Source organism: Mustela nivalis (assembly GCF_964662115.1).
Source record: "Mustela nivalis genome assembly, chromosome: 11".
In the NCBI taxonomy this organism is placed as follows: domain Eukaryota; kingdom Metazoa; phylum Chordata; class Mammalia; order Carnivora; family Mustelidae; genus Mustela; species Mustela nivalis.
Window position 1 is genome coordinate 105481972 of NC_139030.1, and position 25474 is coordinate 105507445.

A 25474-nucleotide genomic window follows, 5' to 3' on the forward strand; every position below is an offset into this window, starting at 1 on the left:
AAGCCTACCCTAATCTACTCTAGATAGGGCGTACCCACCCTCTCAAACCCTCCTGAACACAAAACACTTGTCAATAGTCACTTACTGTTCTCCGCTGTCTTTTAACAATTCCTATGCCCTTATTTTTTCTCTATTTAGTTTTTCATGATATTCCTTGTTCTCCAACAAGCATATGGCCTTGGGTGAGCAGAAACTCTACCTCATAACTTTTGGACTCCCGCTCTCATGCGTACAGGGTAAGGGCTCTAGGAATACCACATTACCGAGAGGGCATAATAGTTTATCAATGTAGGTAACTTTGAAATGTCAAGAATCCTCACATCTTATCACCTATTTTTAAAAGTCAATTATGCGTCTGTTGCCTCCTCCAGCTAACAGAGAACAGTGAATCTGTATTTCAGAAATCTGGGTTCAAACCTTTGTCTCTGAGGCAATCTCCAAGGTGGCCGTCAACCTTTGCACTTCTTCCTGTGCCTTGTCTTCTTCCTCTTTGACATCTCTCAGCTGCTGGCGCAAATTCATCACTTCGAGATGCAACAGCTTTAGGTCCTTGGAATGCTCCTCCTGTATCGCATTCAGTCGGTCCTTCAGGAAAGCTACCCGACAGCACAGGAGGGTCATGGAGCAGTTGAAAGGTCAGGAAAGGAAAAAGAATCATAAGCCCCTTAAGCACTCATACAGGACCAAATTTCTGATGATTCCCTTCTCTCTGTACCTGTTTTCTGTGGATTCAAATCCTTTTCAGTTTGCAGACGAAAGATGTTCATCTTTAAGGATTGGATGAGGCTTTCCAGACGGCACATTCGATTTACCAAAAACTCACAGTTCTTCCATAGGATATCTGGTTTTCCTGAACAAATCACTTCATTCTGGATGGGACTAATGATATTCTGGCTCACAGGCTCTTCTACACATTTTGGACTCTCCAGTTGGCCTCTGGATAAAGATCCCAATTTAATAATATTATGCAATGCAATGTGTACTTGGTAATCCCCACCATCAGGTCAATGTAACATTTCTACCAAGAATAAAAATTAGATTCCTTAGTTAAGCACCTGTTACCTTCTCCAGATTTATATATAGAAAGCACCATTAGGTAAAGAGGATGAGACTAATGTCAGATGGATAGAGACCACTGACTTTATAACGATTGTTTCTTTTAATGTGAATTTTTTGTAAACTTTTACGTGGTACATAAAACATGTTAAATGCGAAATCTATAATTATAAACTAAGAATTAAAGTTAGCATGGAGTCGATATATTCACATATTTTTAGAAAATTTTAAAATAAGATCATAATAAACATTCCTACTTCTAACATACTCAGCATCTATGCAAATTTAATCTTTAACTACTGAAGAATTATTCTTTCTATGGTTGCTATAATACCAACTATAATAATCTTGGGTTTTCATAAGAGACACTAAGGAAATATATTATAATCTTAAAGAAAATCACACCAGCAAATTTGAGATTGGTTGCTTAAGCACCCAGATTCCTCAGGCCATTAATACTCCAGCTTTTAATGGCAATACATTCTTTAGCCAAGGGGAAAAAAAGGTGGTTGTTTTTTGTTGTTGTTGTTTTGTTTTTTGTTTTTTTGAGTACCTCATTCTAAATTCTGATTTTTTTTTTTTTAAGGACTTAAAAGCTTTCTTTTAATTTACAGTAAGTCTGGGGAAAGAAAATGAAGACTGTATCAATGGCATGAATCAAGTTCAGATGTTCACCTTAACTAATACCAAAATCTATTTTTGATTTAAAAAGATAAGAACTAAATTTTTTCTAATTATACAAAAATTCCATATTGGTTTTCAACCAAGTTTTGAAAGTCAGCAGGTTATCAAAGTTTGTGTACCTAATTAGCACACTTTAAAAATTTTATTTGAATTCGATTAATTAACATACAGCATATTATTAGTTTCAGAGGTAGAGGTCAGGAATTCATCAGTTGCCTATAATACTCAGTGCTCATTATATCACGTGCCCTCCTTAATGGCCCTCACCTAGTTACCTGATTCCCCCACCCACCTCTTCACATAAATAAATATCTGTTCAGGGGAGAAGTGGTAGTAGCTCTATTACAAGTTGGCAACTCTGTCTTGCAAATTAATGTTCAAATGGAAACTGTTCATTAATGTTCTAATTAATGTTCAAATGGAAACTGTTTTTTCTCAATTCTTTTATAAATACCTAATTTCATCTGCCAAACCATTTGCACTAAGACTCCTAAGAATCCTTCAGCCTACAAAGATCTAGTTCATTTTCCATTTGTTACCTTTTTTCACCAAAGTCCAACATTATTAGGTCATCCCTCAGAGAACTGGTCTGTTCCTCAACTATTCTCATCCTTTCCTGAAGTACCGTGAAAGTTTCAGAAGCTGTAGCATTGATGTGGGTTGGAGAGAGGACTGGTCTGGACACTGTAGTTTCCATATGCACCTGAGATTAAAGTCACAATATTAGTACAGTAGGTTTTATTATGGTTCAAAATAGTCATTGTCCCTTCTTGTGGGGGAATTACACATCCCTGTCCCATTGAAATCAGGAAAGGCCATGTGTCCTGTTTTGGTCAATGTAATGTGGGTGGAAACTTTAAGAGCCAACTTGTCATTCATCACCTCCTTCTTTTCCCCCCTCCACGAGATGAGCAACAACCCAGATACGGCCAGCTTCGTGTGCCAAGATCCTACAGTGAAGACACGAAGAAGCGCTATGGCCTGTCCATGACACCCAGTGTGAGAGGGCAATAAGTGTGTGTTGTTATAAGCCACTGAGATTGTTGAGTAGTTTGTTATTGCATCATAATCTATTCTAGCCTGTCTGCTACTATTAGACACATACTAGGACCTATGACTTGGCTAAGGGAATTATCACTTCTTTCATTAGCAGCCATCATCATTTTAACATATTCCAACCAATCTTTCAAAAAAAATCCTATACTTCTTAGACTTCTTAGACTTCTGAGCATTTGCTTCAACTACACTGAAGCAGTGATTTAAAAAAATAATTTGCAAATTTAATCATAGCCTAGCAAAGACTCTTCTATAGCTATTGACATAAAATATCCTGTCTTCTCTCCCAAAACTGTGTAAGTGTACTTTTTGAAATATTAGTGACAGAATTAGGCAGAATTAGCATAGAAGAAGCAGTCCCAACAAATAGATGAATCATGGGCCCAAAGTTCAAAGACAAGGTCACTGGGGAAAGAAATTTAAAGGACATTTTCCTGCAACTCCGACCTGTATAGATGGTTCTATACTAATCCAACTACAAACCTTAACCATTATTAGCAACAGTGCTCCTATGGGTACATGTTCACAAAGATCCCACTTTGGATATTAGGAACACATTTTTTTCTCTCCCATTTGCTGTGTAATCAGATATCTCTCCTTCCCCTCACCTCCCAGGCAGTGGAAGTGGTGACTACCTCAGGACCAAGTAACTGAAAGCAGTCTCCATCACTCAAGGAAAGAATTAAATAAGGGGGAAGAATGGTGGCAGGGTTTAAAAGGGGTGAGAAGCATGATGAGGGGCAGTGAAGAGACTGAGCTTCTTGACAATATCAAGAACATTTCTTTTTTTTTTAATTAATATATAATGTATTATTAGCCCCAGGGGTACAGGTTAGTGAATCTCCAGGTTTACATACTTCAAAGCACTCACCATAGCTCATACCCTCCCCAATGTCCATAACCCCACCACCTTCTCCCTGCACCCCCTCCCCTCAGCCACCCTCAGTTTGTTTTATGAGATTAAGAGTCTCTTATGGTTTGTCTCCCTCCTGATCCCATCTTGTTTCATTTATTCTTTTCCTACCCTCCAACCCCCACCCCACGTTGAATCTCCACTTCCTCATATCAGTGAGATCACATGACAGTTGTCTTTCTCTGATTGACTTATTTCGCTAAGCATAATACCCTCTACTTCCATCCTCCCGTCGCAAATGGCAAGATTTCATTTCTTTTGATGGCTGCATAATATTCCATTGTATATATATATATACTACATCAAGAACATTTCTTGAAATAGCTCTCCAATCACCTTTTATCTCCCCACAAAGGTCCCAGAGAATAGCCTAGTTTCTTTTTTTTTTAAACTTTAGTGAGGAATAATTGAATTGTGTATATTTAAAGTGTACAATGTGATGATCTGATATACATGTACACTGTAAAATGGTTACCAAGATCAAAATAATTAACACATTCATCACCTCCCACAGGTAATAACATAGTTTAACTTTGTGTGTGTTGTGCTAAAGATCCACTCTCACAACTTTCAACTATACAACATACTACTATGTTACCATGCTGTACATTAGATCCTCAGAACTTACTTGAAGAGATAACCTACAGAATGGTAGTAAATAATAGCATACCACAGATTTGATAAGCGATTAAGGTCTAAAATACATAAAAACTCATATAACTCAACAGCAAAAAAGCAAAGAAAGTTTTAAAAATGGGCAGAGAGTCTGAACAGACATTTTCTCCAAAGACAACATACAGATGGCCAATAGGTCAATTAAAAGGCATTCAACATCACTAATCACTAGGAAAATGCAAATCAAAACCACAATGAGATATCACCTCACACCTGTTATACCTGTTAGGATAGCTATTATCAAAAAGACAAATAGCAAAATGTGGTCCATATACACTATGGAGTATTATGCCTCCAACAGAAAGGATGCATACCCAACTTTTGTATCAACATGGACATGACTGGAGGAGATTATGAAGTCAAGCAGAGAGAGTCAATTATCATATGGTTTCACTTATTTGTGGAGCGTAAGGAATAACATGGAGGGCATGGGGAGATGGAGAGGAGAAGGGAGTTGGGGGAAATTGGAGAGGGAGACGAATCATGAAAGACTATGGACTCTGAAAAACAATCTGAGGGTTTTGAAGGGGTGGGTGTGGGAAGTTGGGTGAGCCTGGTGGTGGGTATTATGGAGGGCACATATTGCATGGAGAAGTGGGTGTGGTACATAAACAATGAATTCTGGAACACTGAAAAGAAATTTTAAAGATTTAAAAAATTTAAAAAAAAAAGATAGAGTAGTATAAAAAAAATAAAGCGATAGTTTTATGTAAAAAAGAAAAATTTTTCTACCAGACTCCTTGGTAACAGGTAATACATTTTAACATCTACTGTGCACCATATGTCAAATGCTTAAGAAACATTTGCTATGTGAAGAGATAATTGATTAAATGAATAAATTTAAAAACAAAACAAAAAGACAAATAACAAATGTTGGTAAAGATGTGGAGAAAAGCGAACCCTCATATACTGTTGGTGGGAATATAAAATGGTACAGCCATTATGGAAAACAGTATGGAAGTTCCTCAAAGAATTAAAAATAGAACTATTATATGATCCAGCAATCCCACTCCTTCATATATATCCAAAGGAATCAAAGGCAGGATTTTGAAGAGGTTATGTGCTCACTCATGTTCAGTGCAGCATTATTCATAATGCCCAAGACAGAGAAACAACCCAAATGTCCTTCAACAGATGAATGGACAAAGAAAAAGTGATATAAATTATTATATTTCTTAGCCATAAAAAGAAAACCCTGCCACTGAGAACAATATAGATGAATTGAGAGGGCATTAAGTAAGCTATGTGAGATAAACCAGACAGAGCAAGAAAAATATTGTCTGATATCATTTATATGCAGAATAGAAAAAAGTTGATCTCATAGAAACATAGTAGAATGGGCTGGAGGGAGGGGGAAATGGAATGATGTAGGTCAAAGGGTACAAATTTTCTTTTTACTTTCATTTTAGTGCTTCTGACTAGGATTTCTCTCTTTGGTTCTCTTCTATGAAACAGAAAGCATTTCTGACACATATAATCTGAATTTGTTAAAAGATTTTCTAATGATCAGCTTAAGGACATGGGGGCAAAGAAGCTATTATTAATTTCCTATCATGCTTTCAAAATTTCCTGAAGAGAAAGACAAAGGTATATATAGACTGTAACTGTCTTTGGACATACAAAGACTTGAAGTAAGTTTCATCTAGGTTTCTGAAAAAAGGCAGATTTGGAGATTCCTGCTCAGGCTACCACATGTAGCAGGCTAGTGTTCCTCAGGTAATGGAAGAGCCTCCATGACACCAGGGTTATAAATAGAAGGGTAACAGTGGAGAAACACCACATGGGTTTACCTTCCTTCTACTTTCTATCACTTGCTGTCTTGTTACTGCCCACCTAGAAATATACCAGGCTTGAAGTAGGGAGAAAACTTAAAGTGTTTAGTAAGATTTGGGGTAGACAGAACTGGCTCCCTTGTTCTCTCTATAAAAGAAGCTGAAAATTTCATGTCCCAGCATCCCTTGCAGCTGGCACAGCCATGTGACACATTCTGGAATGAGGCTTTAGGCAAAAAGTTTGCAAGGAGCTTCTGGGAAGGCTTTTGTTTTCCTGATAGGAAAAAACCCTGAAATGATGGCACCGGTCCTTTACTTCCACATCTGAGGCCCAGAGCTCTCAGAGCTCTTTTTCAGTCAGCCATGCAGTGCCTCATTTTTAGATATAAATAACAGAGCCTCGGATCACCAGAATCTGAGAAATACAAGGAAAGGCCAGAGAAGTTCAGATTAACCTGACCTTTTTTCGTTTTTCTTTTCTTTTCTTTTTTTTTGGAGAACTATTAACAACCAACCTCTGCTTATTTGAGAAAAATAAACTTTTGCCTTTTGTGTTAGTCATGTTTTTCTGTTGCTTGCAACAAAAATGTTTCTGAAACACAGCAGCCCCAGGCAACAGTTTGTGGAAACAAGTAGAAGGAAGTGGTAGAAGAAAGGACGAACAGTGCGGGTGATGTTAGAGAGGACAATTTCCCTGGCAACTCTGGTAGGCTGAGGCAGCTGGTTAGAATGTTAAGGGTGGCCTCGGTTAATTTACATCAAAAGCCAAGTGTAAAATACTAATACAAACATTAGTCCATTTTAGGGGAAAAAATACAAGAAATGGAATACAAGTTTCCTATATCTTTTGAATGGGATACAGATTCCCATCTCTCTGTCCTCCCTCATCTGGCAAGCCCCACACACAGTCCACTGGCCACGTGGCAGATCCTCAAAAGCCATAGCTCAAAAGCTCGTAGTCTAATAAGTACATACAGTCTTACAGGAAAAGAACCTAGCTCTAACTGCTAATTGCCAATTGCTAATTGTGGCAAAGACGCTATAGCTTGACTTCCGTTTGCTTTGCTGTCTTTGAAAAGGTGCAAATATCATTGAGTGTAGTCTTGAACCCAAGGCCTGATGCCTGATGGTAGCAATAGTAAAAATACTAAGATATAAACTTTTAGTTTTAAAAAGTGCATTCATAGCTACTTTCATCAATGTATCATTATTTAATACAATTCTGTTTTCGTATTTAGGAGAGTATTTCTATTCAGCTCCTAAGTAGGTTACTTCATTGAAAGGATGGCGTGAACAAGACCAAGGCCTTAGGTAATATACTAGTAAGAGCCAGGTGACTGAAAAGATGATCCCAGAGTCCTGGGATCGAGCCCCGCAACAGGCTCTCTGCTCAGCAGGGAGCCTGCTTCCCCCTCTCTCTCTGCCTGCCTCTCTGCCTACTTGTGATCTCTGTCAAATAAATAAATAAAATCTTTAAAAAAAAAAAAAAGTCCAGAAAGAGTACACAGTGAGTACAAAGATCCTCACAGACGGTAAGGAGCTCAGTCTGACTGGAGAGGAGTAAGTGAAGGAGAGAACTCTAGAAGGGGAGGTCAGAGGGTAATAAAGGGACCAGATCACATGAGGTCTTAAAGGCTATTGTAAAGTTTTGGCTTTTACCATGAGTGACTCTCAGAGCCATTGGACTGTGCAGAGCAGAGGAGTGCTGGGATGTAATTACCTTTTGACGGGATCACTCTGGGTACCCTCCCACGAGGGCGCGCTGACAACCACAGAGGTAGAAAGCCCCGCTGGGAAGCTGCCACAATAATCCAGGCAGCAAGTGCCACTGGCCAGGACCGGGGTGATAGCCACGGAAGAGTAAGACCTGGCCAGAGTCCAGACATGTTTTAAAGATTGGTTTTGCCAATCGATTTGATAGGAAACTTGAGAGCAAGGCAACAACGGGAAGGGTGGTGTGGCCATTCATGGAGACAACAGAAGCCTGTCAGAAGAGTTAATTTTAATGAAAGACTGAGTTGTTTTGGAATTGTTAAATTGAAAACAGGAAAGATGACCCATACAAGACTGAACGTGTGAATTCGGAGTTCAGAGAGGTGCGCGCTGGGGATAGAAATTTTGCAGGTCTCAGCATACATGCCACTGGTAAAGCCCCAAGACCCGCTCACAGAGAACAGCAAGGACTGGGAGAACGGGGTGTCCCTGGGAGCTCACAATGAACAAGTAGGGGGACTTGTTGCGTCTGTGGGCGTTCAAGCTAGTCCGGGTTCTCCGAGGCAGTCAGAGGGATTCCTCCCCATCTTCAGAGCTTCGCACAGCGCGCGGGGCACCGCGGCCGGCAAAGAACCGGAAAACTCAGCAAAAATTTAAGGAACATCCATCCTGTGCCAGCACCGGTGCCAGGTACCGGGAAAACGTCAGTGAACGAATGCCGGCTCGCCTACATTCTAACCAGCAGATCCGGGGATGTAACTGGTGACAAAAACTAAACAAACAAACAAACACCCCCCCGTCCTCCCACCCCACCCCCCCAAAAAACCCGTCGAAATGGCTTTCCTAAGAACCCATAACCTCCAACCTAACAAAGAAAGAAAAGTGGTATTCGGGCTTATCGACCCCGGGCGTCGGTCCTCCGTCCCTCAGAGCCAGTCCCATGCAGACTTAGCTCCTAAAAACGGGTTTCACGGCATCCAGCGCAGAAGCGCCATAAATCCGGGTCCCGAGGTCCGGAGGGCGATACTAAACTCGGACAAGAGGGTGAGAGGGCGGCAGGAGGAGGTGATGGGGGTCTTGGCTGAGCCGCCAACTCCCCCAGCAGGGCCGGCACCCCGTCCACGGCCGGGAGCCTTACCTCACACTCCGTCCGCCCGCCAGGAGCTCGGTCCCTCCGCCGTCAGGCCGGTTTCCATGGAACTAACACCGCGCTTTAAACCAACCCGCTCCGGCGCGGTCGCTCCTGTACGCAGGCGCATCCGTGGCAGCGCATGCCGGGAATTGCAGTTTTCCCGGCCCAGGAGGGCCCTCCGCCCGGGCCGGCACCCAGGCCGGAATCCCGCGGCGCGCACGGAACGCGCAGCCCGGTGACCCGGATGACGACAGGGTCCATTGTGCTCCTGAGCGAGGCATGGCGGGATATGTAGTTTCCTCCCACTCACCTCCCAGATCGTCCTGTCGGCTTTGCAGACTTCCTGGTCTCTCCTGGGCGAACGTGCGGCGTTTGGGCAACGTGGCAAACAGGCCCGCAACGGGAGAGACTCCCTGACTGGAAGGTGTTTTTAGTTTTAGGAGGACTAACGTATCAGGTAACTTCTAAATGTAGGAAGTTAACAGATTTCATTAGGGAGCCTAAGAAATGGTAAAAATACAAAGTTCAAACATTCTTTTCTTTGAAGGAAAAGCCAAAAGCCTCCTCATCCTCGTCCATGATGGCCAGAGAGTCAAACACATGTTTTCTGTTCTCCTGTTTTTTGTCTCATCAGCATAATAGATTTCTCGCCTTCTCGACAGGGTAGTGAATGGGTATTTCTAAATATGACTGTAAAGAGCTGAGAAACAAGAAAGCATTGAAAATAATACTGCAGCCGTTTCAGCGTTGTTTTGCTCCGAGAGTGGGAAGTCACACTTAACGACGAGAAGCCTTCTACGTGAGAAGACAAAAGGGCTTTCCGTTTAGGGGACTGAACAGGACTAACACCTGTTACCACCATCAGGGCAATTAACGCATTTCTCTCCTTCCCTTGGGGGCGCTGCTGAGAATAGCTTTAGCCTCAGACGAAGGCAGTCAGAGTCCGGATGTGTCGTCATTTGCCAAGCAAGCGAGGACTGAAATGCTCCTGCTGTTCCGGTTCTTCTGATAACCAGACCTCCAGACGAAATACAGTGACCATCAGACCACAGCTGTAGGTTGTGAATCTATCTGCATACATTATTCAGGTGAAGGGACCAAATAAAGCTTTTAATAGGAAAAGTGGGAAAGTACTCTAGAGCGTTAACACAAAAAGCTAATTATTCTTTATGTACATTTTCTCTTTCAGTGGTCTCTGATTTCTCTGGGAGATGAGGGGTATGTGTATGCACTCGACAGATAGCCACACACTTCAATGTAATGAGGCCCTCACTTTCCTGAATCTCCATAGTAAGCAGCAGTCGGGGAGCCAAATTGATGAAATTTACTGTTTTCCATTTCCTTTCCTCTTTCCACCATCTGGCAAAACATATAAGAACTTAAATCAAGCAATTACAAAGTTAGAAAAAAGAATCTGAATTCTTCAATAAACTAATTCATCTGGTAGAGAATCAGTCCTGGATACCTGAGAATTCATTACATAAAAGGTCTGTTTTTATTTAAGTGCCTAAACATACTAATTTTTTTTTCTGATTTCACTCTTAATTTTCTATTGATAAAGGCTTTTTATACTTCCTGACCCATTGATAAAACAAGGTCTTTTCAGTCACAGAAATCTTGAGATTTCATGAATACCATCTCCTTTCTCACTATAATACCACGGTAAACTTCTAATTGGTTTTCTGATCACCCTTCCCAATGCAACCTTCGTACAGCTTTGAAAATGATCTTAAAAAGTACAGATGGTCCTTCAACAACACAGTGGCTAAAGGTGTTGACACCCCATGCATTCAAAAATTCATATAACTTTTGACACCCCAGAAACTTTAATAGTCTACTATTGAAGACTTACTGATCATGTAGAGTTACTTAACATATACTTTTTGTTTTTATGATAAAGTATGCTAGAGAAAAAATGTTAAGAAAATCATGAGAAAGAAAAAATACATTTACAGTATTGTATTTTTTAAAAACTCCGTGGGGCGCCTGGGTGGCTCAGTGGGTTGAGCCTCTGCCTTCAGCTCATGTCATGATCTCGGGGTCCTGGGATCAAGCCCCACGTCAGGCTCTCTGCTCAGCAGAGAGACTACTTCCCGCCCCCCTTCCCACCTGCTGCTCTGCCTACTTGTGATATCTCTTTCTGTGTGTCAAATACATAAATAAATAAAATCTTTTTAAAAAATCCACATATAAGTGGAGCCATGCAGTTCAAACCCATGTTGTTCAAAAGTCAACTGTAAATCTCAATAATTTTAGTCCCTTGCTTAAAAACATTTAATAGTTCTACTTTTGAATTAGTAGTTTTCCAGTGAGCAGGATGAAACCAAACTTCTTATAACTTCAGCTTAATTCACCAGCCACATCTGCAAGTCGTAGCCTGAAGGAAACTTGAATTCAAGGTTAGCAGCATGTCTCTGTGCCTGCAGGCTGTGCTCCTCTGCCAGCACACCCTTTTTCTTGTCTGTATGCTGAACCCAACAGAAATTGAACTGCTTTAGTGATGCCATTCTATTCCCTGCAAAAGTACTCAACCGCTTTGCTTTATAATTGTCAGTGTGTCTTATCTCTCCTTAAGTAACTTGAAGCCAAGAGTTTTATTCTTATTTTGATCTTATTATCTTCAACACCAAGCACAGTGCCTGGCATACAATAGAGTCTTGGTAAGTCCTCCTTGTTGAGTGAATCAAGTTTGAATGGTTCTCCTGACAGAGGCTATTTCTCACTCTCTTGACTACTTATATACATATTCTGTTTGTAGGCAAAAAAAAAAAAAGAAAGAAAGACGCCTGCTCTCTTCCAGAGCTGGCAATGATTTGCCATTGCAATTACAAAAGTGCTACCAAAGTTACCTGCAACCACTTCCCCTTGGGACTCGAAATGTGTTCTGTGGATAGAGAAATGCTAACAAAAAAGCTCAAGGGTTTCTTATCTTGTTGGTACAATGGAGAAATAATGGCAAGTTCACTAACTGGTCCAACACATTTTGTGGGTAGTCCAGACCTTTTGGTAAAGTATTGGTTCTCAGTATAGAGATCAAAATTTGGAGGAGTCTCAGACTTTTTAATGAATTGGTGCTTTGGCCCAGGGCTGGGAAGATGAATCTGTCATTTGAATCAGCCAAGAGTAACAACACTTCTTATAAGGGCACTTATTTTTACCAACTAAATTTGTGGCCAAGTAGAGTTTCACATTGTTCTATCTATTGAATTTCAGAACAATCAAGGTTATGGTGATACTGCTGCAGCACTATTTTATGTTTCCTAAGATTACTCTTTTTGTCTTGGTAGGTTGATACATAATCAGCAAGAGGAAGAAACATGAGTGTTTTTGAAATTGGCTTACACAGATCAACTGCCTGATATTTCTGAACTTTTCCGATTAAATAATAGCAATAACAATGTGCATCACCTGTTGAATTGGTGCATTATATATATCATCTCACATGATCCTGGCTGTAACCTTAAGATGTCATTGTATTTTCCTATGAGGCAGCCGAGATTTGGGAAGTTAAGTAACTTGCCTAGGGCCATGCAGCCAGTAAGTGACAGAATGGTTATTTAGATTAGGGTCTATATGGTTCCAAAGTTCTGCTCTTCAATTTGATTCTATCTCCTACCATTTCTCTACTCCATTTTGACAAGTGTGGGTCAAGACAGAAATTTCAGCATCTATGAGATGAGAAATACATGTGAGCTGGTGTGCCTGGGGGCTCACTTGGTTAAATGGTCTGATGGTCTTGATCTCAGGGACTTGATCTCAAGGTTGTGATTTTGGCCCCCCATTGGGCTCCCTGCGGGGCATGGAACCCACTTAAAAAAATACATGTACATTAACTCCACACAAGGGAATACCATACATTTATAAAAGAAAATGAGGAAATACAGGTGGTAGCATGTGAGTATTTATGCTAAGCCATCCCAATTTTCTGTATGTCTCAAAATTTTTTCATAATAAAAAATATGAAAAGAAAATGAAGCAAGTCTGTGTATTTATATGGGGAGTTTCTAGGATATATTTTAAATGAAAAAAGCACGGTGTGTGGAAATAGTAGAGATAAGTATTTTGTATTTGTATAAATAATCACTGAGAGGATGCCCAAGAAATCAATAAAATAATATCTTTTATTATTTCTGCAGGTAGAGTAACCATATAATTTTCCATCTTATATATAACTTTTTTAAACTTTGTATTATGAAATAATTTTAATTTCCAGAGGAGCTGCAAAAACAGCACAGAGAATGCCTGTATACCCTTTATTCAGCTTCCTCTAATGTTAACATCTTGCATAATCATAATATAATGATCAAAATGAAGAAATTAATACTGGTATGATACAATTAACTAATGACAAATTTCATTTGGTTTTCATCAGTTTGCCCAGTCACATCATTTTTCTGTTCCAGGATGTAATTCAGGATTTTACCTTGCTTTTACTTGTCCTGACTCCTTCCTCAGTCTTTGTCTTTCATGACCTTGGGATTTTTGAAGACCATGGCAGTTATTTTATAAAATGTCTCTCAGTGTGAGTTTATAATCATTTCTCATGGTTAGACAAGATTATGCATTTTGAGATGAGTACTTCTTTGAGATACTTTGAGATGCACTACTTGGTGCCTGATACCTGGGGGTACACAATGTATGTTTTATTATTGTTGAAATTAAGGTCCATCACTAGCTTAGGGGATATCTACTGGATTTCTCCAGTAAAATCTTACTGTGTTCCTCTTTGTAATATTTGGGAGGGATACTTTGAGGCTATGCAAATATCTTGTTTCTCCTTAAACTTTCACTCACTAATTTTAGCCAGTTTGTCTTGCCAAGAGCAGTCATTACTATGGTGTGCTAACAGTGACTTTCCATGTTTCTTATTTATTAATTGGAATTGTTTTGTAGAGAGGATTCGTATGTTTTCTCCCATTGATTTGTTCAGATTTATTCAGTCATTTCTTTATATCAGTGTGGGTTTATGGATATTTGCTTTATTCTTTGGTTTAAAATTCAATACTACCATTATTTATTGCTCCAGCAATAAAATTGTTCTAGCTTTGGCCATTCAGAGATCATGAAGGAACTGCTGTGTCCCCTCTTCCTTTTTGTTAAAAAAATTTTGAGCACTTCCTTACTTTCTTTCACTGCAAGATTTCCACACTCATCTTGTATTTTCCCTGCCCAACCCTAGATTCAACCAATTCTCCAAGGAGCCCTGTTCCTTTTTATGGAAGAATGGTATTTAAAAACACTGCTGAAAAAAAAAATAAAATCACTGCTGATAGTTCCTCTCAAAAGATAGAGATAGGAAATGCACATTTATATACCAACCCATGTGTATACATAAGTATCTATAGTTCTGTATCTATCTCTCTATGTATTTACATATATATGCATAAACAAACATGAATTCCTACCAATCATGCCACTCAAATCCAGCACCACAACTTATTCTAACCTTTGCCCTTTCATGAGTTTTAACTTCTGTCTATGACTGTAGGAACCCTGACTCTTATTATCCACAGTGCATCTATTGTTTGTTCAATCCTAGTACACATATAAAGTAGTTTTTAAAATTGCTAAGCCATACCCAGAGAGAAACAAATTTAAAACTAGAGTATATTGGGGGTACCTGGGTGATTCAGTTGGTTGAGTTGCTGACTCTTGGTTCTGGCTCAGGTCATGATCTCTGTCTGGGTCCTGAGGTTGAGCCCAGGGGTGAGGGGGTCTCCTTGAGGGTTCTCTCTTTCCCTTTTCTTCTGCCGCTCCCCTTGCTCACTCTCTCTCTCTCAAATAAATAAATATTTGAAAACAAAAATCTAGAGCATATTGCGTTAGCATTATTCTTTTTGCTTTACTCTTACAGTATCCAGTCAAAACACTGTTCTCCAAAGGGACGAAAATCAGCTCCTTTGTTCTCCCCCTGCTTCAGCACGGCTGTTTGATTTCTTTGTGATACAGTTAGATTCATGCGGGTCAGTCTGCATGCACTTTGTGTTCTGCCTATATCCCGGTTGATTTTATTTAATTTACATACTGTAAAATTGACTTTTTGTGGTATACAGTTCTATGGCTTTTGACAATTTATTACAGACTTATTGTCCCACCATACTTGTTTACAGAACAGTTTCTTCACTCTCAAAATTCCACACTTCCCCTCTATAGTCCACCCCACCCCTCACCTCTTGGCCACTGGAAACCACTGATCTATTTTCCATGCCTATAATTTTGCTATTCAAAAATGTCATACTAATGGAGTCAAAGCGCTTTTGTGTCTAACCTCTTTCAGTCACCAATGTATTTAAGATTCATCCATGTTGTTACATGAATCAATAATTCATTTTTTAACAGAAAATTCTTTTCAGTTCTGAGATGGTAGACTTTATAGAAAAAGCTATACAGATAAACTATGGTCTTGGAGATTACCTAAAGTATTCTACTACTTTAAATTAATAAGCTTGCTGAAAGATTGATAATGATATCACAAGAAGACACCAAGGAAGAGCAAATTGAATAAAAAATGACTAATACATAGAATTGCTTATTCCTATAGAGACACAGCATACTCCAATTCCAATAACTTCTCAGGAATCTTACTCCACCACTTACCCACCTTCATCCTCCACTTGGTTCCTTCTCATAGGCCTAAAAGTAGACTCGAAGTCTCCACAATCCCCAAAACGCATTGACTTGACACTGCTTCCCTAAAAGGCTACCAATAGCTCTCTCATTTTTTCACTGACAAACCTTAAGAAAACATGATGTAGCAGAAGAATGTTCTATGGACTGGATGTTGTCCCCAATATTTCATCTATTGGTGCCCTAATCTCCAACATAATGGTGTTTGGAGGTGGGACTGTTGAGAGGGGATGAGGGTTAGGCTAAATCCTGAGGATGGGCCCTTTAGAGTGGGATTCTTGCTCTTAGAAAAAGAGAAAGAGACATAAGATTTTCTCTCTCTCTGTCTCCCTTCCATGTGAGGATACAGCAGGGCAGCCAACAGAAAACTAGGCAGAGGGTCCTCACCAGATATGGAATCTGTTAGCATCTTGATCTTGGATCTCCCAGCCCCCAGAACTGTGAGAAATAAGTGGGTTTTTGTATTTATTTAAAAAATAATAATCACTTTTGTAGCTGACTAATGTGCCACTGTATGTATACATCACAGTTTCCTTATTCATTCACTGGTTGAAGTATATTTGGGTCGCTTCTAGTTTTTGGTGATCATTAATAAAGCTGCTACCAACATTAACATAGAAGTTTTTGTGTGAAAATAAAATTTTCATTTCTCCTGGATAAACACCTATGAGCGGAATTGCTGCATTATATATTAGGTAAATTTTTAAGAAACTGCCAAATTGCCTTCCCCAAATGGCTCTTTCATTTTGCATATCCATCAACAATGTGTGACATTCTTAGTTGCTGCTCATCCTTGTCCACACTTGATACAGTTAGCATTTTTTAACACATTTTAGTCAGTGAGCAGTGGTATCTTGTTACAGTTTAATTTCCATTTCCTTGATGACTAGTGATGTTGAACATATTTTCACACATATATATCTTTTACCCACTTTCAAAATTGAGTGGTTTGTTTTCTTAAATAAATGGTTTATTTCTCGGATATTTTCAGACACAAGTCCTTTATCGAAATATTTTTTGACCACATTTTATCCCCCATCTGTGTCTTGTTTTGCCATTCTCTGAGCACCGTCTTTTGCAGAGCAGAAGTTTTAATTTTGATGGAGTATAACTTAACAGTTTTTTCTTTTATGAATGGTGCTTAGGAGGTCATACCTAAAATCTCCTACCCTAATCTTAGGCCATGTAGATTTTTTTTCCTACATTTTCTTCTGAAAGTTGTATTATTTTCTGTTTTATCTTTAGGCCTATGATCCATTTAAAGTGGATTTTAAAAAATAAGGTATATGAGGTATAGGTTGGAGGGATTTTGTTTTTATTTTTTCTTATGGACATTTAATTATTCTCACACTATTGTTAGAAAAAAATTATCCATTGTTCCTCCACTGAATTGCCTTTGCATCTTTTCAAAAATCAATCTATTTAAAAATCATGAGTCTATTTCTGGGCTCTCAACTCTGTTTTGTTGATCTTCATGTCTCTCTCTCCATCAGTGCTACACTTTCTTCAGTTAGTGTAATTTATAATAATTCTTGAAATCAGCAGGTGTGATTTCCCAACTTTGTTCTTCTTTTCCAAAAAGAGTTTTTCTTATTCTAGTTCCTGTCCTTTCCCTTCGAGATATTTAAATCAGCTTGTTGATACACAAAATTCTCCTAGGATTTTGATTGGGAATATGCCAAATCTATATATCAAAATGGGCAAGAATTTAACATTAATATCATTGAGTCTATCAATCCATGAACACAATACATCTTTCCATTTATTTAGTCAATTTAGCTTATTTTAATTATTTTATCAATTGATAATTGAAATTGATAAACCTCTAGCCACACTTATCAAAAAGAAAAGAAAGAGGACCCAAATAAAATCTCAAGTGAGAGAGGAGAAATAAAATCCAACACCACAGAAATACAAACAATTATATGAGAATATTACAAAAAACTGTATGCCAACAAATTGAACAGCCTGAAAAAATGGAAAAAAATCCTGCAAATATATAAACTACCAAAACTGAAATAGGAAGAAATAGAAAACTTGAACAGATAGATAACCAGCAAAGAAAATCAGTAGTCAAAAAACATTCCAACACATAAAAATCCAGCACCAGATGGCTTCCCAGGCAAATTCTACCAGACATTCAAAAGAGGGTAAATACCTATTCTTCTCAAACCATTCCAAAACTGGAAAAGGAAGGGAAACTTCCAAATTCATTCTGAGACCAGCATTGCCCTGATACCAAAAACAAAAAAATACCAAAAGACTCCACTAAAAAAGAGAACTACGAGACAATATCCCCAATGAACATGGATGCAAAAATTCTCAACAAAATACTAACAAACTGAATCCAAGAGTACATTAAAAAAAATCATTCACCACGATCAAATGGGATTTATTCTTGGATTGCAAGGGTGATTCAATATTTGTAAATCAATCAATATGATTCACCCATTAATAAAAGAAAAGATAAGAACGATATTATTATTTCAGTAGATGCAGCAAAAGTATTTGACAAAGTACAACATGTATTCACGATAAAAAAATCTTTAACAAAGTAGGTTTAGAGGGTACATATCCCAACATAATAAAGGCTAATGAAAACTCACAGCTAATATCATCCTTGGGGTGCCTAGGTGGCTCAGCTGGTTAAGCAACTGCCTTTGGCTTGGGTCATGATCCTGGAGTCCCAGGATCAAGTTCGCATCAGGCTCCCAGCTCCACGGAGAGTCTGCTTCTCCCTCTGACCTTCCCCCCTTCATGCTCTCTCTCACATTCTCTCTCTCTCAAATAAAATAAAATCTTAAAAAAATATCATCCTCAATCAGGAAATACTGAGACCATTTCCTCTATAGTCAGGAACAAGATGGGGATGTCCACTCTCCCCACTGTTATTTAGTGTAGTACTGGAAGTCCTGACCTCAGCAATCAGACAACAACAACAGCAGAAAAGGCATCCAAATCAGCAAAGAAAAAGTCAAATTTTCACTATTTGGAAATTACATGATACTCTATGTAGAAAACCAAAAAGACTTCACCAAAAATTGCTAACATGCTTGCACCATGCAAGAATGAAACCAGACCACTTTCTCACATCATACACAAGAACAAACTCAAAATGAATTAAAGACCTAAATGTGAGACTTGAAACCATCAAAATCCTAGAGAAGAACACAGGCCGTAGCAACTTCTTACTAGATATGTCTCCTGAGGCAAGGGAAATAAAAACAAAAATAAACTACTGTGACTTCATAGAAATAAAAAGCTTCTGCACAGCAAAGGAAACAATCAACAAAACTAAAAGGCAATCTACAGAATGGGATAAGATATTTGCAAATGATGTATCTGATAAAGGGTTAGTATCCACAATATACAAAGAACTTATAAAGCTCAACACCCAAAAAATGAATAATCCAATTAAGAAATCAGCAGAAGGGGCGCCTGGGTGGCTCAGTGGTTAAGCCGCTGCCTTCGGCTCAGGTCATGATCTCAGGGTCTTGTGATCGAGCCCCCGCATTGGGCTCTCTGCTCCGCAGGGAGCCTGCTTCCTTTTCTCTCTCTGCCTGCCTCTCTGCCTGCTTGTGATCTCTCTCTGTCAAATAAATAAATAAAATCTTAAAAAAAAAAAAAAAAGAAATCAGCAGAAGACATAACTACACATTTTTCCAAAGAAGAATACAGATGGCCAACAGACACATGAAAGGATGCTTAACATCACTGATCGTCAGGGAAATACGAATCAAAACTATGATAAGATACCAACTCACACCGTCAAATTGGCTAAAATCAACAACACGAGAAAAAACAGATGTTGGCAAGGATGTGGAGAAAGGGGAACCCTCTTGCACTGTTGGTGGGAAAGCAAACAATGTAGCTACTATGGAAAATAGTTTGGAGGAGCCTCAAAAAGTTAAAAATAGAACTAGCTTATGATCCAGCAATGGCACTACCAGGTATTTGTCCAAAGAATACCAAAAAAAACTAATTCAAAGGGATACATGTACCCTGATGTTTGTAGCAGCATTATCTACCGTAGCCAAATTATGGAAACAGCCCATGCATCCATCAACTGATGAATGGATAAAGAAGATGTTGTAGGTGTACATATATACAATGGGATATTACTCAGTCATAAAAAAGAATGGAATCTTGACATTTGTAAAGATATGGATGGAGCTAGAAAGGATTATGCTGAGCAAAAGAAGTTAGAAAGACAAATACCATATGATTTCACTCACAGGTGGAATTTAAGAAACAAAACAAATAAGCAAAGGGGAAAAAATAGAGAGGAGGGAAACTAAGAAACAGATTTTTTAAAAAAGATTTTATTTATTTATTTGACAGACAGAGATCACAGGTAGGCAGAGAGGCAGGCAGAGAGAGGGGGGGAAGCAGGCTCCCCACTGAGCAGAGAGCTGGATGCGGGGCTCAATCCCAGAGCTTGATCCCAGGACTTGATCCCAGGACCTTGGGATCATGACCTGAGCTGAAGGCAGAGGTCTTCACCCACTGAGCCATCCAGGTGCCCCAAGAAACAGGCTCTTAAATATAGAGAACAAACTGATGGTTACCAGAGGGGAAGTAGGTGGTGGAGTGGGTTAAATAGATGATGGGGATTAAGGTGTGCATTGTTGTGATGAGCACTGAGTGATTATGAAATCATTACATCACTATATCATACACCTGAAACTAATATTACACTATGTTAACTAATGAATTTAAATTTAAAAAGAAAACTTAAAAATTATTTCATAATCCATATTTTAACAACAAAGAAAATTATTCAAAGTAAAATCAATTAATCAGCTTGTTAATAATACCTATACAAAATTCTGCTAGAGTTTTGATTGGAAATATGCTGAATCTATATATCAAATTTGGGAGAATTTAACAATATTATTGAGTCTATCAATCCATGAATATGATACATCTCTTTATTTATTTAGGTCTTCCTTGACTTTTTTAATTAGTATTTTGGTATTTTCAGTGTATAGGTCCTGGACATAGTTATTTAGATTTTATTTTTATATTTTTAGATTATTTATTTATTTGAGAGAGAGAGAGAGCATGCACAAGCAGAGGGCAAGGGGAGGAGCAGAGGGAAAGGGAGAGAGAGAACTTTTTTTTTTTCAAGATTTCATTTATTTATTTGTCAGAGAGAAAGAGAAGTAGGGGGAGCAGCAGGCAGAGGGAGAAGCAGGCTCTGTGGGACTCCATACCAAGACCCTGGGATCATGACAACAACAGCAGAAAAGGCAGATGCTTAACCAACTGAGCCACTCAGGCATCTGAGAGAAAGAATCTTCAGCAGACTCTCCGGTGAGCACCAAGCTGGACACAAGGCTCAATCTTGATCTCACAACCCCGAGATCATGACCCGAGTACAAACCAAGAGTGAGACGCTTAAACTGACTGAGTCCCCAGGGGGTCCTGGGATATTATTTAAACTAGAATTTTTTAAAAATTTCAAATCTGAGGGCGCCTGGGTGGCTCAGTGGTTAGGCCGCTGCCTTCGGCTCAGGTCATGATCTCAGGGTCCTGGGATCGAGTCCCGCATCGGGCTCTCTGCTCAGCGGGGAGCCTGCTTCCTCCTCTCTCTCTGCCTGCCTCTCTGCCTACTTGTGATTTCTGTCAAATGGATAAATAAAATCTTTAAAAAAAAAAATTTCAAATCTGACTGTTTTTTGTTATAATAGAGAAATATATAGAATATGGAAATACTGTATAGAAATATAATTGACTTTTATATTTTGATATTTTATCCTATGACCTTGCTAAACTCACTTAATAGTTCTAGGAGCTTTTTTTGTATACTTGGGATTTTCTACATAAACAATGCTGTCATCTACAAATAGAGTATTTCTCCCCCTTATAATCTGAATAACTTTATTTTTCTCACTTTTTTGCATTGGCTAGGATTTTTACTCTAATGACTAGGAGTGGTAAAAGAAAGATATTCTTGCTTTGTTCCCACTAAATTTGATTAGTTGAAGGGTTAGTTGTTCTTTATCAGGTTAATTTAATTTCTGTCCATTCCTAGTTTGATGAGTTTTTATCGTGAAGAGATACTGAATTTTGTCAAATTGAGATAATCCTTTTTTTTTCTTCTTCTTTAGTCTGGTAATCTGATGAATTACATTGGTTTTTCAAAACTTTAACCAGTTGCGTTCTCAGGATTTGCCACACTTGGTCAATCTACATTACCCTGTCTTATATATTCCTAGAGTTGATTTGCTAATAGTTTGTTGAGAATTTTTGTGTCTTGTTTGTGGAGGGATATTAGTTTTTATTTTTTTTTATAATAATGTGTTTGGTTGTTGGTTGTGATAGTAGGATAATTCTAGCCTTATAAAACGTATGGGTGCTTCCTCTTATATTCTCTAAAAGAGATTGTGCAGAATTGACATTATTTTTTTCTTAAGTATTTTTTTAGGATTTGCCAGTGAAGCATCTAGGCCTGAAACATTCTTTGTTGAAAGAATGTTTAACTGCAAATTCAATTTCTTCAATAGTTCTAAGACTTGTATTTTTGTTTGGGTTTTTGTTGTTTTGTTTGAGTGAGTTCAGATAGTTTGCATCTTTTTTTGTTCCTTTTTGAGACAGAGTGAGAGAGAAAGAGAGAGAGAGATAGCATGTTTGCACATGAGTGGGGGGAAGGGCAGAGGGAGAGAGGGTCCCTCTCTTGCAGGGTCCACGCCCAGTGTGGAAGCTAATGCAGGGTTCACTCTCATCACCCTGAGATCATGACCTGACCTGAAATTGAGTCAAATGCTTAACTGACTGAGCCACACGGGTGTCCCTTGTAGGTTGCATCTTTTAACGATTTGTCCATTTTATCTAAGTTGTTGACTTCCAGGCTGAGAGTTGTTGGTGGTCTTGTCTTATCCTTTCACTCTCAGTGTGGATCTGTCATGGGGTCATGATAGTTTCTCTTTCATTCCTAATATTGGTAATTTTTGTCTTTCTTTTTTTTGGTCAATCTGGATAAAGGTTATCAATTTTATTGATTTTTTTTTCCAAAGGACTTGCTTTTAGGTTCATTGATTTTCTTTACTGTTTTTCTGTTTTCAAATTTATTGATTATTTTCTCTGGTGTTTATTATTTAAACAAGAACACTTTTGAAAATAAAAGGGGACACTTTTAATAATTAAACCAATACAAAAGGCAAAAACTGGAAATGTTCCAGGAAAACCTAGACGTATGTCACCCTGCTTGTAAGATACGTAGGATAAAGACAAAGGTAAATGGGAACTTCTATGTGAATAAACTTTTCAGTGCATGTATCTTACTATTATTTTGATTCTAAATCATTTGGATGTATGACTTATTCACAAAATAAAATAAATATACTTTAATGTACTTCTTTTTTTTTTTTTAAGATTTTATTTATTTATTTGACAGAGAGAGATCACAATAGGAGAGAGGAAGGGAAGAGATCAGAGAGAGAGAGGAAGGGAAGCAGGCCCCCTGCTGAGCAGAGAGCCCAATGCAGGACTCAATCCCAGGACCCTGAGATCATGACCTGAGCCGAAGGCAGCGGCTTAACCCACTGAGCCACCCAGGCGCCCCTTTAATGTACTTCTACTATATTTCAGAATCTGGTAAAATTCCTGGCATATAGTAAAATCTCAACGTATGCAGTTGAATAAATGAATGAATCCATCCATAAGGACGGGGATTATCTGAGTTTTATTGGAGAAAATGGGATAATTATTATATAATTAACTCTAAATGTTGGCAACATATATATCAGAATTGAATGATTGGTTTGTTCTGTATTCCTAACCTGCAGGTTTGGGAACATAACTATTATCCTCACATATTTAGTTATTTTAGTTTTTTTATTTATATCTCTTTCTTTTTTTGCCCATTTTCCAAATTATTTGTGGCATTTTACACACAAAGAAGGAGTAAACTCTAACTTGCTTTAGAAAATCAGAGGGAAGGTAAAGGCTCTCATTGACAGTCCCTCTGAGGGTCTCCCAGCTCTGCTGCTTTTCCTCACAACCTATGCCTCATCTCCATGGTGACTGTGGGGATCTCCATTTTCATACATGGTTCTGTATGTATATCTCCAGCACAGAATTCTCTTTGGCTTAATTTTTGGCCTGGAGAACCTACGCAATAATGGTAAAACTGGTGAGAAATAAGATCTATAAAGTGGTTGTTGAGCATTCAATGTCTGGTGAAATGTTATCATAACTGTAGTCAGGACCTTGGTCCAGTTGTTTCTGAGATTTGTTACATTCTTAGAGATTGAGTATGTCCTTGGATTCCATGAGTCATTAAGTCAGATGAAGAACCTAAAATTGTTTTATTTATGGAACGAAAAGGATAACATTATTTATTTTTCTGTGGTTTGGGAAAAGTCACATCACTCTCTTAAGAACACATTAAAAATATACACATTCATATATTAACTGATTTGATGATTTAAATGCAAGTAATGCATTTCAATAAGTATTTCTGAAAAGAATACGAATGCTCCTCGTTATAGTCATCAAAGATTAGTCCAGTCCTTCAAAATACAAAGCTCTGAGGGAAGCTATGGATCAACACTACAAGAGAAATGTTTCTCATCCAAAATATAGAAAACATCAGATGGGTGAAAAAGTGAAAATTAACACAACATTTCACCCAGACATTGGATTCTAAACAACCAATTTATAAATCTTATAAAAAAGTTCAGTTGAGCTTAAAGTATTACTTGTATATCTTGGTATGAAAATTATTAAGTGATAAAAGCCTTAATCATTATAAAACATTATTTAATAAGACTATATTACAATGTAGAATTGTTTCTCCTCTGGTTCTCAACAAATAGCAAAATCCATATTTACATTTCTTTCTTCATTGTTTCTCTATAAAAATCAGTGCAGAGGACCCGCCAAGGTAGTAAATTTAATCAAACATATTGATGATAAAATCAAGCTTCTACATTAGCTCTGAAATGCCTATTGTCTCTTGAAGCCTTTGACAGCTTGGCTGGTTTCATTTTCTACCCCCAAACACTCCCTTCCTGGAAAGCATTCTGACTTCTTAAAAGAATTATTTATGGAAAATGTTCTCTCTAGCTATAGTGCAATCAAGATACAATTTCTTTTCTTATACAAACTGAACAGCTTAATAAAGACAAAAGGACTACTTTTTACATGATAATGAAAAAATTGGGTTCATACATTCTTTATTCCACAATTATAATATTAAAGATTTTTCTTAAAAATCTATCTTTGTCTTAGAAATATTGACCAATATACCTGACTCTCCTACCCTTTAGCTATATGCTTTTGGGAAAATTACTAAATTCTCTGTGCTTTAGTTCCATATTTGTATAGTAGAGAAGATTAAGTTAATAAAACCACTAGGAGACAATTGTCCATACTCGCTCATATTTCTTTATGACTTGTGAGGACAGGCACTGACTTCCCTTTGTTCGGGCCTATCTTTTCGAGAATATTTATAGAGGGAATAACTTTGGAAAATAGAGATAGGGTCTGCCTCTGGAGTAAAAGGCAGGTTTGCTTACCATCTATTAAGAGAGATTTCAGTTCCCAAACTCAAGGATCCCCTCCTATAACACAATCCATGTGCAGGTACCCGTCTGGGCCAATCGGTGACACCTTTCTGGTGCTTTGGGGGCAAGGGGAACAAAGAAAAACATGCTGACACTTATGCCGCTGCTCATAAGTAACAATGTCCTGTGATTCAGGAGTCTCATGTCTCTGTCACCCTCTATAAAACTGTGGCAGGAGAACTTGTTAGTTTGCAAATAGAAAACATTTCAGACCCTTTACAGTTCTGGACACGTGTGAAAGACTTTAGAGTGGAGTGTAGAAAATGTTTAAGAA

At 38.3% G+C, this 25474-nt stretch overlaps 1 protein-coding gene across 14 annotated transcripts in view; it reads right to left on the bottom strand.

The window, feature by feature from the left end:
- CCDC150 (coiled-coil domain containing 150) overlaps nt 1–9230 on the bottom strand; it is an 85282-nt gene extending 76052 nt beyond the window's left edge. For 11 of the 14 annotated variants that reach the window (XR_014300177.1, XM_082689017.1, XM_082689028.1 and 8 more), the window contains exons 1-4: nt 9008–9216; nt 2280–2443; nt 716–936; nt 418–596 (exon numbers count right to left, since the gene is read on the bottom strand). Coding sequence is in view for 13 of the 14 variants with exons in the window: in XM_082689017.1 (XP_082545143.1) it covers nt 418–596; nt 716–936; nt 2280–2437 (558 nt within the window). In the remaining variant the exon portion in view is untranslated. Of the gene's footprint in view, nt 1–417; nt 597–715; nt 937–2279; nt 2444–9007 lie in introns of all 14 variants that reach the window. The other 3 variants (XM_082689025.1, XM_082689026.1, XM_082689027.1) reach the window with 2 other exon arrangements.
- Between the last annotated feature and the right edge of the window lie 16244 nt (nt 9231–25474).